The sequence below is a fragment of the Panthera pardus genome, unplaced genomic scaffold (genome assembly GCF_024362965.1).
Source record: "Panthera pardus isolate Hobbes unplaced genomic scaffold, ASM2436296v1 HiC_scaffold_3, whole genome shotgun sequence".
Lineage (NCBI taxonomy): Eukaryota > Metazoa > Chordata > Mammalia > Carnivora > Felidae > Panthera > Panthera pardus.
In genome coordinates this window covers 10,570,299-10,585,997 of record NW_026526876.1, presented here as the reverse complement: position 1 = coordinate 10,585,997, position 15,699 = coordinate 10,570,299, and the positions used below count along the sequence as shown (strand labels likewise).

General features: G+C 67.1%; 2 protein-coding genes across 5 annotated transcripts; both read right to left on the bottom strand.

Annotated features, from left to right (window-relative positions):
• Positions 1-105: 105 nt before the first annotated feature.
• On the bottom strand, positions 106-2,788 carry GPS2 (G protein pathway suppressor 2). Its single transcript, XM_019413632.2, has 11 exons — positions 2,660-2,788; positions 2,337-2,499; positions 1,870-1,979; positions 1,679-1,791; positions 1,473-1,552; positions 1,299-1,381; positions 944-1,097; positions 771-860; positions 603-682; positions 411-506; positions 106-280 (listed from the first exon to the last, which is right to left on the bottom strand). Exons 2-11 carry the CDS (start codon positions 2,428-2,430, stop codon positions 197-199), a joined length of 984 nt encoding a protein of 327 aa, XP_019269177.1. The 5' UTR covers positions 2,431-2,499; positions 2,660-2,788; the 3' UTR covers positions 106-196.
• Positions 2,789-2,909: 121 nt separating this feature from the next.
• On the bottom strand, positions 2,910-15,685 carry NEURL4 (neuralized E3 ubiquitin protein ligase 4). 4 transcript variants are annotated; one of them, XM_053893230.1, is made up of 29 exons: positions 14,345-15,685; positions 12,970-13,414; positions 12,669-12,734; positions 12,219-12,517; positions 11,940-12,051; positions 11,767-11,855; positions 10,903-10,975; positions 10,533-10,797; positions 10,088-10,269; positions 9,670-9,755; positions 9,386-9,548; positions 9,092-9,290; positions 8,925-9,001; positions 8,735-8,813; positions 8,254-8,429; positions 8,035-8,166; positions 7,499-7,644; positions 7,166-7,390; positions 6,972-7,070; positions 6,715-6,888; positions 6,356-6,520; positions 5,652-5,810; positions 5,069-5,248; positions 4,876-4,963; positions 4,683-4,790; positions 4,450-4,594; positions 4,177-4,289; positions 3,923-4,088; positions 2,910-3,544 (listed from the first exon to the last, which is right to left on the bottom strand). In XM_053893230.1, the coding sequence occupies exons 1-29, from the start codon at positions 14,624-14,626 to the stop codon at positions 3,340-3,342; spliced, it is 4,698 nt and encodes a 1,565-aa protein (XP_053749205.1). In that variant the 5' UTR covers positions 14,627-15,685; the 3' UTR covers positions 2,910-3,339. The 4 variants fall into 4 exon arrangements, with proteins under 4 accessions (XP_053749205.1, XP_053749206.1, XP_053749207.1 ...); XM_053893231.1 differs by having other exon boundaries at positions 8,260-8,429; XM_053893232.1 differs by lacking the exon at positions 12,669-12,734.
• Between the last annotated feature and the right edge of the window lie 14 nt (positions 15,686-15,699).

Genomic DNA, 15,699 nt, shown 5'->3' with positions numbered 1-15,699 from the left:
CACGGCAAGCGTTCACTTGCTGTGCATCTGCCGGCCACCCCGCCCCTCCAGAGAGCCCTGGCCGCCTCCGAGTGAGGCCACACAAACAGCAGCAGCAGCCAGGGGCACTGGCAGGTAGATTTTATTGGACCGGGACACACCGGGGACCCTCACACACGGCAGGGGGTGGGGGGAGGCTGAAGATAAAATCTGACGGTCACTTGTGGTAGAATCGCGGGTTCTGGCTGTGCTGGATGAAGGGGAGCCGAGGGCCAGGTTGGCTGGTAGCCGCGAAGCCCGACTGGTGGCAGTGACGAGAGGGGGGCTCGGTCAGCGAGCACCCTCTCCCTCCACGCCCTTGAGCCCGTCCCCCCCCCCCCCACCGAGAGTGGGAAGGTGGGGGTCTGGGCGCACCTGGCTCCCGACCTTACCTTTCCCGCTGGTTGCATCTGCACAGGGAGCTGGGGAGAGGCCAGCAGTCCAGGGGCTGGATGCAGAGCTTGGGGATGCATGGGGCGCAGGGAGGACTGCGGAGAGGAGAGTCAGGACCGGAGGCAGCCGGGGGCTCCCCTGAGCACAGCGCTTCCCCTGAACTCCCAAGACCCCATACTCGCCATACTCACAGAGTCCGAGAAGGCGGTCTGCTGGTTGGCATGCTCCATTGGCTTCTGTAAGGACAGGGCGCCACCCGGCTGCAGGAATCCTGGGGAGGGAAGGAGGGGGGTGTGACGCAGCCACCAGGGGCGGGGGAGGCCGGGAGGGCAGGGTGCTCGCACAGGGGTGTCGGTCACCTGTCTGGGTGGGCTGGAAGTGGCCGTGCACTGCGTAGGGCTGTGGCTGTGGCTGCGACAGGTACTGCACTGCGGGGAACGCCGAAGGTGCTGAGGAAGGGACGACGCATGGCCATCAGAGCCTCCTCATCTGGGTCTTGCCAGAGTCCCCTCCCTCTGGGCCCACCACTCACCTCTGAGCTGCTGGCTAGGGCTATAGGCCGGCTGCGTGGGGCCGTAGTGCGGCGGGGGCTGAGCGGTCCCATAGGCACCGCCGGGGCTGCCTTGGAATTGACCGTGCTCTGGGGTCCCTGCGAAAGCCGCCGCTGAGCCCACGTAGTGCCGAGTCTGAGGAGGGAGGACGAGAGCTGGCCGCTGTGAACTCCGAGGCGGGACCTCAGGGGCCCACCGTGTCCGGCTTTCCCCCACACGCGAAGGGTCCGACGCCAGTGACGCCCATCACTTGAGTGCCGGGTCACTAAGGGCGCCTGGGTGTGGGTAGGAGCGGTCGGGGGAGAACAGGGCCGGACGCCCCATCCTACTCCTTACTGTAAGCACTTGGGGCCCGAACATCTGCTTGGCCCTGTCAGCCGCCATGAGGGTGCCCGGGCGATTGTGTCCTCCAGGGCTCCCTAGGGAGGGACAGGGGCTTCGTGAGGCCGGAAGGGGTGGCTGTGACCCCCAGGAGGGCCCGTTTGGACACGCGGTCTCTCCACTCCTCACCCTGCATGCTGAGGAGGTGCGTTCCCGTGTGGACGGTCAGGCTCTGCTGGTACGCAGCTGATGTCAGAGTGGTCAGGTCACTGGGGCGAAAGGCGGGCGCGTCAGAGTCGGGGACAAGCGCCCCCTTTTGCCACTAGACTCCGGTCGTTGTCACCCGATCCCAGTTACACCCTGCCCCGATTTTATTTTTAGCTCTCCGGTCCCACCTCTGCTCCTTTCGCCTCCGTTTCTCCTCCTCGTGTAAAACTTTCTTGAGCTGCAGGAAAAGCTGGTGCTTCTCCTCTTGTAAGGCCAAAAGCTTCTCCTGCAATTTCAGGATCTGAGAAGCGAGGGGAGCAGAGATGAAGGCAAGAGGGCCAGAGGGAAAGCGCTGTGAGAGATCAGGGGGCTTGCTCACTTGCTCCTTGGTCTCCTCCAGAGACATTCTCTCTTCCATCTCCTTTTTCTTTCTCCTCTCCTGCTCCTCCTTCATCTTCTGTTCCATCATCTTGTCCACCTCTTCCTCTTCTGGAGAGAGAGTCGGGCAGAATGGGAAACCGGCAGGGTGGTTAACAGAGCAGCCTGTTGCGCACCGCGGGCCAGCGAGGCCTGGTCGCCACGATGCCCCTCGTGCCTATCTCGGCAGTGGCTCTTTCCCCGCGGAGGGGGCAGGCGGGTGGGTCCAGGAGGTGCTCTCCAAGGTCCTTCCCGACCCAAGGGTTCTGGAGCGGAGACCCGGCCTCCGGCTTCCACCACCCGCGGGGCTGTCTCATCCTTCCTGCGGCGCGGCCGCGGCGGCGCGCTGCACGGCCCGGGGTGGAGGCCTGCTCCGGGGAAGCGGCGCCGCCCCGGGGCCCTGTGTCCTCCCGCTCGGGCCCGGCTCACCTTGCCGCTTGCGCTCCCGCTCCATCATGATGTGCCGGTGCAACGCCCGGGCCATGGCGTTGGAAAGCTTGGGGCGCTCCAGGAGCGCGGGCATGGTGCCGCCGGGGGCGCTCGGGCCGTGGGCGCCCGGCTCTGTCACTGACTGCCAGACCTCGGACCGGGCCTACCGGGAGGCGGGCGCTCAGGGCGGATCGCGCCCGGCCGGCAGAGGCGGAAGCCCTCCCGCCGCCCCCCTCCGCCCGGCCGGCCCCGGGGGCCCCCGCGTGCGCCGGCGGGCCGGGGTCTCCAGCCTCGGCGCTGCCCGCCCCCCGGCCCCTCCCTACCCGCCTGCTCTGCGCTTTCTCCGCGGCTCCTGCGCGCCTCGGCCGCGCGTCACATCCGGCCGCCGGGCCGACTCCTTCCGGAGCCGGGGCGGCCGCCGGCCTCGCGGGTCGGGCGCAGGGAAGGGCGGAAGCGGCCGCGACGGGTGCCGGCGGCGGTCAAACCCCGTCGCCGCGGCCCGCGCCCCCGGCGGGGCGGGCCCGGGGCTCGCGGGGGCGGTGCGCGCGCGCGAGAAAGAGGCCGAGGCGCGCGCTCCGGGACGGCGTTTATTGGCTGCTTGGAAACCCGCGTCCGTAACAACTGTACAGAGGCCCGCCTTCCCCGCGAGCGCCCTCCCACCGCCCGGAGGCCCGGGAAGCGGCGGCCCGGAGGGGGATCCGGGCCGCTCGGGATTCACAGTAACAGGAACGAAAACGGAAATAAATTAAGTGGTACGGGGGAGGGAGTCCGGGGAGTCGTGCTCCCCAAGTCAGTGCATGAGAGGGGGGCTGTCGGGCCCGGCTCCCGCTCGCCCGCCGCGCGGTCGGGGATGGCTCTGCTGCCGCGGGCGCGGGAGGCAGGACTCGAGCTCCAGGGCCCCCTGCCTGTCCGGGCCCCGCGCGTGCCGGGGCGATCGTCGTCGGTCGTCATTCGGAGTCCCGGGCCCAGGGCCCCGCTGTGCTTGTCATCGCCAGGCCGCCCCTCATTCCACCCGCACCAGCAGGGCATAGAGGAGCGTGGCCCCCTTCTCCTTGGTCACCCACTCGAGTTCGGCTGGGCTGAAGTGAGGGTCCGGAGGTTCTCTGAGGGCGGCCGAGGGGGGCCCGGGGGTGTAGGAGCCGGGGCGCACGCACACCTGGAACGCCACCTGGGCCTGGTGCGTCCGCTGGGATTTGGGGTCCCGGAATCTGTCGGGGGGAGAAGAAATCCGGCCGTGAGGCCTCTGGCCCCTCTCCTCCCCTTGCTAACTGCACGGCCACACAGGCCCTGAGGGGGCACCCCCACCTTGCAGGGGCCTGGCCCTCCCCCCACTCCCCTCCCTACCGCCTTCCCCAACGACTGCGGGGCAGGCTCCCCGGCTTCCGCGTGCAGGCCGCTGCCCACCCTGCTCCCCGCGCCCGCTCCACCCGCACTTCTGACCCACTGCACCCCCCTTTTTGTCACCTTTAAAAATAGTAAATGCTTCTTATATAACAATGTTCTAGAGCGAGAGAAGACCCAAGTGGCACAGGTGAGAGAAGGGAAGGCAAAACGTGGAGACCCCGGGCGTGTCCCCGGGTACTCACTGCACTTTGGATGCCAGGGTCTCGGCCCCAGCGTACTGCAGGGACGGGGAGAGCAGCACCGGAGGGGGCTGCTCCTCCCGGGGAGGGGCGCAGTTCTCGCCGGGCTCCTCAAACCCCACCCCGGGCTCGCCCTTCAGCGGCCGGCAGCTCAGGATAGAGGCAGCGCCTAGGACGAGAGCTGCGTCAGGGCCGCCCTCCAGGGGCCGGGCCCACCCGCCCTGCCCCGCCCTGGCCCGCCCCTGGCGCCCCGGTACCTGCTCCCAGCTCCCCTCGGTCCAGCACCCTCCGCACCGCTGCCACGTGGCTCCCGTGATAGGCCATGTGCCACTTCTTGGTTAGCGTCCCAGCTTCCAGACGGGGATTCACCCTAGGACGTAGACAGGGCAGACCGGACAAAGGTCGCTGGCTCCCCAACACTGTCCCCTCTACGGGAAGTTCTGCCACGTCTTCCATGCACCCCCTGGGAACCTCCTTCCTCTAGGGGAAAAGAACAGTAAGGGAGCCGCGTGACCCTGCCCTGCGCACACCTGAGGTTGAACCTGCACCAGCCGAAGGGCAGGGCATACTCCCGAGGGGGCTCTCCCCGGCGCCTGTGGGCCTCGTCCCCTCGAAGCTTCCGGCAAGACTCACAGTAGCACAGGCTTCGCTTGGGCGGAGGCATAAAGTAATCCTCTGCGGGAAAGCGAGGGGCAGGCTGGGTGCCGAGGTGCCCAGCACTGCCCCGGGGAACGAGGCGGGTCCCGGGGGACCGGGGACTCACCGGGAAGCAACAGCAGTTCTTGGAAGCGGGAGCACAGGGCGTGATACTCGCAGCTCTTGAGAGGGCTGGCGGCAGGCAGCGGCCCCCAGCACACGCTCTCCTTCATACCTGCGCAGGCAGGAGGGGGCACAGGTCACAGGAGCCGGGGCGGCGCGGCACGGTGGGCGGGGCGGGGCTCTGCGGGCCGGCTCACCATCTACCATGTCCGCCTTCTCCATGTCCCCTTGGGTTCCCGCACTCTTGCCACTGGCAGCCCCTGGTTCAGGACTCACGATGGTCACCTGCAGGGGAGGGGGGCGGGAAATCAGCCGGGCGTGCCCCAGCCCCCGGGGCCTGCCCGTGCCCTCACCGGTCGCCCCCTCCACGCTTCCTCCGTTACAGCCGACCTGCTCGCACTGGCCGTAGAGGTCCACCACCGCGTGGCAGGGCTGGGGCACGTCCGGTACGGCCACCCCCTGGTCCAGCCCATTGACGTGGAGGTGCAGCCCCCCAGAGCCGTCCAGCCGCAGTCCCAGGACGGTGCCTTCAGGACACGTGTCCAGGTTTGGCCCAAACTTCTCACAGATCTAGGAGGAAAGACCTACTGTCTTCCCAGAGATCAGACGCCCACAGGCAACAGCCAGGCTCGCCCTTCGCTCTGCTTCCGGTTGCCAGGCCCCAGGCTTGGCCTCCACGCCGGCCTGCTGCCCGGGCTCCACCCCCCTCATCAAACATCAGGAGTCCACCTCCCCGCCAACCCCCCCACTGCCCTCCCCCCCACAACGTGCTCAGTGGCAGGGACCCAGGACAACGTGACAGCCTGAGCGTCCAGATAAGGCCCCCCACACTCTCGCTCACCCACCACGGGGTCCACCCCACCATGGGGCCCCTTTACGCCCGCAGTCCTACTGCCGGAGCCGGGGACCCTTTTGGCCAGACCGTCCCGACTCGAGGCCCCGGCCCTCCCTCTTCTCTCTGCCCCCTACTCACCTTGAGACCGTTGTGGAAGATGCCACGGCCCCGCAGCAGCCAGGCTGCCCGCTTGAGGGCACAGGCAGAAGCGGGGAAGTTGAGCCTCTCGGGCGGGCAGGTGATGACGCCCAGGACCAGGGAGGACGTCCACTGCCGGTTCAGGAAGTCTATCCGCACCTGGGGAAAAGGGCAACCACTCCCCAGTCACGGAAGAGGCCGCCCCCCAGCAGAACCAGGCTCCTCTCCCCCGCTGGGTGGGAGGGGGGGAGCGACAGCACCTCCCACAGCGCGGCCTGGGATGCTGCCCTTCCCTCGCCCGGAGGGACTGCAAACTACAAACCCGTTTCCTTCCCCACGTGAGCCTCGGCGCTGTCGGGACAGTAAGGGTCCCCATGCCCCGCGTTCCTAACTAAATCTCTCCGTTTGTGGCAAACAGCGGAAAGGCCTCCTCCTCGGCAAAGCCGTCCACGCACCCACGCGTAGGGCCGGTGTCTCTCTTGGCCTCCCCCAGCCCCTGCCCGCTGCCGCCGCCCCCACCGGCCGGCAAGTAAGGCTTCCTGATAAGTGACCTACGAACCCCACCGCGGGCACGAGCCCAAGCCCGGGAAGCTCATCCGAGGGGCTTGCCTTCTACCTCGTCCTCAGCTGGAAAGGGGTTCCTCCAGGAGGGCTGGCCCTGGGTCACCCCGAGCCAGAGGAGCGGCGGAGAAGGCGAGGCCCACCTGGACCAGCAGCTGGGGCACCAGGGGCTGGTTGATGACAACGATGCCCTGGTTGTAGCTGGCCACCCGCGTGGCGGTGCGGTTCCCGTTGGACAAGAGGATGTTCTTCCCGTGGTTCTCCAGGAACTCGAGGGCTGTGGGCATAATGGCCACTTGATTCTGGCCCTGGTGTGGAGGAGAGACCGAGCTGCTGGGTTGCCAGTACGAGCCACCCCCCGCGGGCGTTTACACGGGGCTCGCGCACAGGCGACTGGCCACCCGGGGTTGGGTCAGAGAGCCCCAGGACAGCCTGGTGTCCCACGGACCACCGACCCCAGCCGCCCGTTCACGGGCCCCGCCTGCCCCGCGGGGCCTCTTACCCTCGGGCTGTGCTCCTCCCCGTCATCGTCTTCCTCGCCCTCGCCCTCGCCCTCGCTGCCGGTGTCCGAGCTGGGTGAGGGAGGCTGGGTGCCTTCCGACTCCTCCAGCCTCGTGGAGCTGACCACAGACACGCTCCGTACGGGCCCGTACAGGTCCAGCACGGCCCACACGTTCTGTGGGCACACACGACACAGGAGTTGGGGGTCCGCGGAAGGCCTCGAGCCCGCTCCCCAAGCCCAAGGTTCCCCGGGTCTACCTTGGCAACGCCGGTGGCCGCAGGCCCCATGTCCTCTCCGTCTACCAAGATGTGCATCGTGTCGTCCGCCCCCCGGCGGATGCCCACGCGGCTGCCCACCTGGCGCCAAGGTGAGACGGGCTCGAGTGCCTGGCCTCCCTACTCCCGCCGCCCCCGCTCCACCTCCGCCCCGACCCCGGAGCCGGCGGCCTCACCCCCAGCCTCTCCAGGTTCCGGCCGTAGTTCATCCTCTGGAGCTGGCCGTCGCGCCTCACTTCGCAGCTGGACACCATCCAGGTGGTCTTGGTCCGGAGCTCCGGCAGGGAGGGCGGCAGCGCCGGGCCCCCGCCCGTGCCGGGCCCCATGTCCCCAGGCGCCAGCGTGGTCAGTCCCAGGCGCAGGGAGCCCGCCCACTTCTCGTCCAGCTCGTCCACTTTGACCTGAGGGAGACAAAAGGCGGCGGCCGGCGCTAGCCAGGGACAGGGGGACAGCGGTGGCGGGGGGGGGGGGGGGGGCGCCCGCCTCGCTGCGAGGGGCCCGCCGCCCACCTCGAACACCTCCTCCGTCTTGAGCTCCTTGGTGCTGAAGACCAGGCCGTGAGCGTAGCCGGCCGCGCGTACCGCCCTCGTGCCGTCCTCCTCCAGGGTGACGTTCTTGCCACACGTGCTGTGAAAGCGGTGAGCCACGCCAGCCACTGTGGGGAACAGGCGCAGCAGGAGGGGACAGTGGGACAGCGAGCTTCAGAAAGGACACGGAGCAGAGCTCTCGGTCGGGAAGCGGGAAGTTGCCGGAAAGGCCCCGTTTGCCATCAGTCCTCTGTCTGCCATCGGAGAGCCTCCCGCGCCTCTTTCCCCACGAGAGACCCGTTCCCAAAGCGGGCGTGCCCGGCTCCCGGCCTCCCGGTGGCCGAGAAGCGCCTCGGTCGTTCCAGCCAGCCGTGACCTCCTCCCCTCCTCTTGGCCGCCGCCTACCCTGGGCTCATCCCTCCCTTCAGGGGCGAGCCCGTCCTGACCCAGCTCCCTGAGCTGGCAGCGGCCCCCGCAGGCCCACGGTGAGGAAGCAGAGCCCGCCCCGCCGGCCGCACCTGGGGAGTGCAGGGGGAAGGACTTCTCAGTGGCCGTGTTGCTGGTCGCCAGGCTGTTGTCCATGGGGCCGGTGGCGTTGGTGATGGACACTTGGACACACTGGCCGTAGAGATCCACGACCGCGTACACTTCTGGGTGGGAAAGGAAGGGGTCAGGAGTCCGAGAGCCCGCGGGGCACCGGCACGAGGCGGGCGGGCCGAAAGCCACAGCGCAGTCACCTTTACCCGGAGGCAAGCCTGAGCAGGCGGCGCCTTGGTCCTGGCCGTTGATAAAGTAGTGCAGGTCGCCCTTGGCCGTTCGCATCATGCCGATGCGCGCGCCTGTGCCCAGCGCATCGAGGTCGCACCCGTAGTTGTTGCGCATCGTGTTTCCGTCTTGCATGATGGCCGTGCCACTGGAGGGGCGACAGAAGGGGCCGGTGAGTCTCCCGGCTCTTCCCCACACAGGCCCCTGCTCGGTCTCTGCTCGTCAGAACCTCCCAGCGCCTTGGATCGGGATCTCGATCCGGGGTCTGGGACCCGATCCCGTTCCCTATGCCGCCGGGACAGAGAAAAGCGGGAGCTTCCCCGAGAGGAGAGGGGGCCGAGCCGCTGCAGGGTGCGGGGCGACGTGGGAAGGCTGCCCAGGGCCACCGCGGGCCCCAAGCCTCGCTTCCCTCATCCTAGCCGGCCGCACGGCCCGCAAAGCAGGCAATCTGACCTCAGCATCCACGTGTCATAGTCGATATCCGTCATGGTGTTGGGGAACTCAAGGTCTTCTGGCCGGATAGCGGTCACTCCTAGGAGGCAGGGGTAGGTCAGAGCCAAGCCCCCAGCAGTGGGCGGCCGGCGGCCACCACCCCCGCCCCCGGTGCGCGCGCGCGCACGCACGCACACACGGGTGCCCTCACCGGCCTCGATGGAGCCTGACCAGCGGTCCACCATCTTCTGAATGACGATTTCAAATAGCTCCCCGTCGCGCAGGGCCCTGCCAGGGACAGCGGCAATCAGACAGGCCCCGCTCGGTGGCCGAGGCCGGGCAGCGGGAAGCTGGGGGCACGAAGGCCCGGGCACTGACCGATTGGAGATGACGATGGCGTCGTTGAACTCGCTGCGGCAGTTATGGCGGAGCGCGGTGCGGCCCCCGTTGGTGATCACTGCGTTACTGCCGTGTAGCTGGTGGAAACGCAGGTCGGAGCCCCCGGCCCCCGATGACGGGGAGCTCGGGGACACCTGGTTGTTCCCTTCGGGGAGTGGCTCGGGGACTGGGGGCACCTCTGCATGAGTGGTCATCGCCCATTAGGCTCACAGGGGTCTCTGAGGCCCCCCAAGGCCACCCCGACCCCCTGCCCCTGCCCGGTCCGGCCCTCACCCACGTCGTCCACAATGGTGGCCTGGGCCGCCTGGCCGTAGAGGTCCACGACTGCGTAGACACCCGGGGGCACGTTCCAGGCTGCGGGGCCCTGAGTCATCCCGTTGACAAAGAAGTGCAGGGTCCCGTCCTCCCGCCGCACCACGCCCACCGTGTCCCCTGCCTTGGAAGAAGGGAGCCTGGAGTGAGGAGTCAGGCAGAGCTCCCGCCTGGGCTGGTCCTACGGCAGCCCCGCCTTGCCCGCCTCCCGCCGCCGGGCCCCGGCCGGACGCACGCTCTCCCACCTTGAGGCGGTCCAGGTTGTGCCCGTACTCGTCCAGGATGGTCGTCCCGTTGTGCATCACCCCGTTCCCGGTCATCATCCAGGTCCCTAGGGGGACGAGGGGGGGGGACAGAGGACGTGAGCGGGGACCAGGGCTCCTGTCGTGCGGCAGTGCCCGCGTCCGCCCCCCCAAAGCCGCTGGCCGGGCCTGCCTTTTCTGACGGTCGGCTCTCTTCCCAGAGCTGAACAAGAAAACCCTGCACGTCCCAAGCCAGCCACGAGCCCCGTCCACGAGGCGGGCAGGCCTCAGCCACCGGATGAGTCGTCACAAGTGTGACAAGCGGAGAAAACGGCCGGAGCACGAGCATCCCATCCGGGCTCCGGGGGGTGGCTTCCTCCCGAGGACCCTGCCCCGGCCCCGCCCCGCTGGGGGGGCTCACCCGAGCGCAGGTTGGTCATGGTGGAGGGCAACTGGAGGTAGGCAGGGTTGTGGGTGGTGACACCGATCTCGATGGAGCCAGCCCACTTGTCCACCATCTTGTCGATGCGCACCTGGAACACTTCTCCGTCCCGCAGGGCTCTGCTGCTCAGCACCACGCCGTGATTGAAGTCATCGGTGGCACTGAGGGCACAGCACGCGGGGCCTCAGGCACGAGCGCGCGCGCGCTGAGCACGCCGCGCCCCGGCCCGGTCGGTGCCTGCCTGACTCCTGCTGCCCCCAATCCGCCTGCTGACCCTTCGCTGTCCCGGAGGCTCCCCCCTTCCCTGTCACGACGGCCCCGCTCAGAATCCCGCCGCCCCCCCCCCCCCCCCCGCGTCTGCGCCCCTCCCGCAAGCCCGTCAGAGCCCCTTCTGCGGGCTTCTCCCCACCCCCCCGGGCCATACTGGGGCCGCAGGGCGGTGCGCCCCTCGTGGGTGATAGCCGCCTTCTGCCCGCAGTTCGGGTGGAAGAGCAGGCGCTCGGGCTCGGCCTGAGCGGCGGGGGCGGCGCGGCGGAGGGCGCCCTCGGGAGACAGGGCCCGCAGGATGGCATTGTTGCGGCGCAGACGGTCGCTGTGGTTGTTATTATGGACGATGGTCACCTTCACCGCCATCCCGTACAAGTCCACCACTCCATACACGACCGGGGGCGTCAGCGGGGTGGCCACGCCTGTGGGGGTGGAAGGCGAAGGAAGGGGTCAGACCAGCCTCAAAGAGAGGCAGCAGTGTGAGGACCAGACCCCTGCACCGAGCGCCCTGGCCGCGCGGCCCCTACCCTGATCGATGCCGTTGATGAAGAAATGCAGGGCAGAGTTGGACTTCCTCGTGAGACCGATGTGGTCGCCCTCCTGGTCAAAGCAGAAAAGACGAAAGTCTGGAATCTATCCCTGCTCAGGCTCCGGACTTGTCCTGGGGACCCTGGAACAACGCGGTCCTAAAGCCTGCCCGCCAGCCCAGGCCGCAGGGGAACTGCTCCCAAGGTGCCGGAGTCCCAGAGCCCCCCGCCCCCGAACGCTCACTCTGAGGCCAGCGCTGCGTTAAGCCATCTCATAAACATCACCCCCTCTACCTCCCGAAGGAGTCTACAAAATACTAACAGGCTCGCTTTAAACGTTAGAAGGGAAGAAAAAAAAAAAAACCCACCAAACTACCAAAGAGAACGAGTTTGTTGCCTCTGGTCACCACCACAAATAGCCAAACGATTAAGAAAAAGTAAAACTCTGACTCGGAAACCCGAGTGCCTAACTACTGGGCAGCGCTGCCTTCTCAGAAGGAACCTCTAGGCAAAAGCTAACAGGCCTTGGGGCGCCTGGGTGGCTCAGTCAGTGGAGCGTCTGACTTCGGCTCAGGTCACGATCTCACGGTTCGTGAGTTCGAGCCCCACATCAGGCTCTGTGCTGACAGCTCAGAGCCTGGAGCCTGCCTCGGGTTCTGTGTCTCCCTCTCTCTGCCCCTTACCCACTCACGCTCTGCCTCTCTCTAACGTTTAAAGTAAATAAGCGTTAAAAAAAAAACAAGACCTTAAAAAAAGCTAACAGGCCTTGCTCTGGGTCACAGGGGAGACCGTGGTGCACGGGCAGGGGCGCAGGGAAACAGGGCTGCCCCACAGAGGGGCCCAGGCTCCACGCCCCACCCTCACCTGTAGCTCATCCAGACTGAACTCACAGTACTCCCGGCGGGTGCCCTTGCCGTTGGTCAGGATCCCACAGCCACTCATCATGATGGTGCCTGGGGGGGCAGCGGACACCCCGCTCAGGACACGGGCTTCCTCCGCCTTAGGAAGGTGCCCCCCGCCCTGCCCGGGGCTGGTACCTGACTGCAGGTTGGTCATGGTGGCTGGGTACTCCAGGCTGTTGGGGTTGTGGGTGGTGACACCGATCTCAATGGAGCCAGACCACTTATCCACGAGCTTGTCGATGCGGATCTTGGGAGGGGTGACGACAGAAGGGAGAGACGGGGAACGTGAGCATAGAACAGGGCCCCTCAGTCCCCGGCTCTTCCTTGGGCCCCACCCTTCTAACGTCAAGGGTCAAGCCCCGTCTCGAGCCCCCGGAGAGTGACGTGCCAACCAGAGCCCGGGATCTCGCACACCTCAAACATCTCGTTGTCCCGGAGCGGACGGTTGGTCATGACCACGCCGTTGTTGAACTCATCCAGGGGCCGGCGGCGCTCGGCCGTCTTGTTATTGTTGCTGAGTTTGATGAGGGTTCCGCACTTCTCGTGAAAGAGCAGGGCGTCGTTGGAAGTGAGGACAGGCGAGGTGGCCGCGCCGCTGGGCCCCGGTCCTTCCCCGGCCGGGGGGGAGCTCAGGTTCACATTTAGGAGCCCCCCGTTGTAGGCAGACAGGATGGCGTTGCCCACCACCTCCGAGAGCTCCATGCTGGCAAAATCTGCGGCGGCGGGGCGGGGGAGGGAAGCTGGAATGAGGCCGTACCCCCTCTGGCTCGCCACTCGCCCCCTGGCCCTCTCCTGAGGTCCCTCCCCTCGCCTGGGCCACCTCACTTCCCGCTGCCCTTCCCAGAGCCTCCCGGAAGCCCTCACCATTATGCGACTCAAGGCTGTTAGGAAACGTCTCCGGCCGGGCCTGCGCTGGGGACACCATGAAGGCTGGGGACCAGGCGGGATGGGAGGGGAATGAGGGTTCGGCCCCTGCTGCAGGGGCCCACAGCCAGGAGACCCCCTCCTCTAGCCCCTGCTTTCCCCTTCAACAGACTCGGGTGGGGGGGAAAGGGGTCGGAGAGGCCCTGCCCACACCCAGCCTCATTTGTCACTACACGTCACCCACTCCTTCAGCCGGTCCCCCTGCCCCGCCCCTCCACCGCTGCCCGAGCTGTATTCTCACCTTCGTCCCCCGGGGTCCCCTGTTCAGTCAAGGCAGAATCTTCAGGGGGCGCGGAGGGCTCGAGGGGGGGTGTAGGGATGGGAGCAGGGGGGCTGAAACCTGGCTCAGGGGGTAGCACGGTGATCTGCGTGCACTTGCCGTAAAGGTCCACGACGGCCCAGACACGCGCGGGGAGGCCCGTGGCGGCCACCCCGCAGTCCCGCCCGTTCACCCAGAGCCGCAGCTCCCCGGCAACTGTGCGCTCCACGCCCACACGGTCCCCTTCACCGAGCTGGTCCAGGTCCTGACCATACTCCTCCAGCACAGAACGTCCGTCCCTCAGCACTGAGCAGCCCGACACCACCCATGAGCCCCCCTTCAGCCCCGTGGCGCTGCTTGGGAAGTCCAGCACGCTGGGGTCCAGTGCCGTCACCCCAATCTCAATGGAGCCACTCCAGGAGTTGACCTGCGATGAGAGCGGTGGACAGGGACTCAGGAAGGGCCCCCACGGGTCTCCCACCACTAGGAAACCACACTTCACAGACCACCGTGTCCCCCCCCCCTTGCCACGTCTCAGCCAGCTGGCTCTTCTCTCTTGAGACGCGGGACACTAACCCAGAGGTGCGGTCCCACAAGCAACTTCCTGCACTCTGTCTCAGGGACCGTGGGCACCGCTGTCCCCTAGCAACTCTGCTCCCTACTCTGGCGGCTCGGTGTCTCTGACACCATGCCTGTCCCCACCGTCTGGGCTAAATTCCCTGGCTGCAGCCCCCTGCCTCCTCTAAGTGCCTGGTCTCTGTGACTTCTCAACCACCCAGATGCACAGCTCTCCAAGTCGGTTGTCCCTGCTCTTGTACACCGCTCTCCTCCTCCCCTGGCCCATTTCTCTCCTGGGCCCTGGCTCCAGTCAGATTCACTCACTTCCCAAATTCCACCTCTGTGCCCCTGGCCTCGTCACCCAACGACACACAAGAGGCACACCTCCCTCTCCCTGAGAGTCCCTCCCCACCCATCGTTCCGGCCTGAGTTTATCCTCCGATGGTTGTACTTCCCCTGGTTCTCTCTCCTCCTGTCAGGTCCCTGACATCTCTCCGTCCTCCGCCTGCCACAAGCCATTCCAGGAGACCTGTTCCCTAGCCATTCTAGCGGCTGAAGCCCGTGTCCCTTCCCTGCTCCTGGGTCCGGAGGAAATCAAGCTCTCCTTACCCGTTTCCCCTTCAGACTCAATGTTTCTACTTCCCGCTCCCCCCCCCGCCCGTCACCGGGTGCCCATAAGGTCCGTCGGTTCCCTCTCGGTGCCCGGCGATGGGGCTGCCCCGATTGTCCCCCATCCCGCCTCTCGCTCTCCCCCTCCCACCACCCTCCACGTCTCGGTTCCGCGGACCCAGCTCCGCACCTTGCGGTCGATGCGGACGGTGAAGACGCGGCCGTCGCGCAAAGGCTCCCGGCTCAACACCAGCCCGTGGTTAAACTCCTGGCCCGGCTGCTGCCGCCGCGCTGTACGCCCACAGGCCGACAGGCTCACCAAGCGCCCGGTGCGCGGGTGCAGCTCCCCGCCGCTGCCCAGACCCCCGCCGGACCCCGGCCCTGGGCCGCTCCCGCCAGGGCCCCCACCCCCACCCGGCCCCGGCCCGGGGCCTCCCCCAGAGCCCCCGCTCCCACCCGACCCCGCCGCCATCGCCGCTGACACCCGGGCCGCGCGACAGCCGCGCTTGGCGGCACCGTGGCAACCGCGGTGCACACACACCCGGAGGGAATAGGGCTCGGGGCTGGGGCCAGGTATGCTTTACGGCACTGCCGGGCAACGAAGCATCCCGGGCTGGGGAACTAATGACCACCGCGGTGGGAACAGAAGGACGACGGGGTCGGGCAGGCTTGCTTTACGGCACGGCCGGGTGACGGAGTGGCTCGGAGTGGGGTGCAGACTTGGGCGGCGAGCTTTTGCGACAGTAGAAGAAACGACCGCCTCAGGCATCTTTACGACGCAGGGGGTGCTGGCCCCCCACCTTCAGCTTTGCGACAGCGGCCCCAACGACCCCGCCCCCGCCGAGGCAGGCGACGCCTTGAAGTTTTCGCTTTACGGCAACAGAAGGAGGTGTCTTCCCTTCGCGCTGCACCCTTCGACGCCGTAAGAGCGGCGTCTGGAGCATCCAGAGAAGGGAACCGGTAGCTTTATAAATAAAAACCTCTGCCCTCGCACCGAGACCGGATATATTTTGCGACACTGTCGCAGTCCCTCCACTGTGTAGCGCACTTCTCGTGAGAGGCAAAACGCGTCGACTGGGGGGGGGGCAGGGAAGGGGCTCGTGATATTCCTAAACAAGCCCACTTGAACTCCAATCTAGCCAAACCCTTAAATTTTAAAGCCACGGATGAAGAGTCCAATGAAACCCTGGCAGGCAGATTCAAGCAATGGCACTGACGGTGCTGCCCCCAAAACCCCGAACTATCAAGCCCCCCAGCCCAGCTGTCCGAGCTCGCGCTGAGGTTGGAGGACTATGACGTCACAATTAAGGCTTCCGCCCTATGACCGGGACCCCTGACTATGATTGGATAATTCGGATGAAGGCGGTGATGGGGAAGAAGGGCGGGAACAAATCCCAGAGACAAAGAAAGAAGGCCTTTGGGTGGGGCAGCCGGAGGGGCCCCTAGCCCGAGGTCCCCATATAAAGTCTCGAAGCCGGGGCCGCGGCTCCAGGTAGCTGAGCGGGAGGGGACCCGGGCCTCAGTCCGAGCCCCCGACCTCCACGC

Bases quoted from the DNA above. Each gene is read 5' to 3' on its own strand.
- NEURL4 (XM_053893230.1), bottom strand. From the start codon at position 14,626: ATGGCGGCGGGGTCGGGTGGGAGCGGGGGCTCTGGGGGAGGCCCCGGG. The intron at 10,270-10,532 runs GTATGGCCCGGG...CTGTGCCCTCAG, and splicing joins CGCACCGCCCTGCGGCCCCA to TGCCACCGATGACTTCAATC. The intron at 8,430-8,734 runs GTCAGATTGCCT...TCGCCCCTCCAG, and splicing joins TATGACACGTGGATGCTGAG to TGGCACGGCCATCATGCAAG.
- GPS2 (XM_019413632.2), bottom strand. From the start codon at position 2,430: ATGCCCGCGCTCCTGGAGCGCCCCAAGCTTTCCAACGCCATGGCCCGG. The intron at 1,553-1,678 runs GTGGGACCGGAG...CTTTCGCCCCAG, and splicing joins CGGAGGCGAAAGGAGCAGAG to TGACCTGACCACTCTGACAT. The intron at 281-410 runs GTAAGGTCGGGA...CACTGCCACCAG, and splicing joins AGATGCAACCAGCGGGAAAG to TCGGGCTTCGCGGCTACCAG.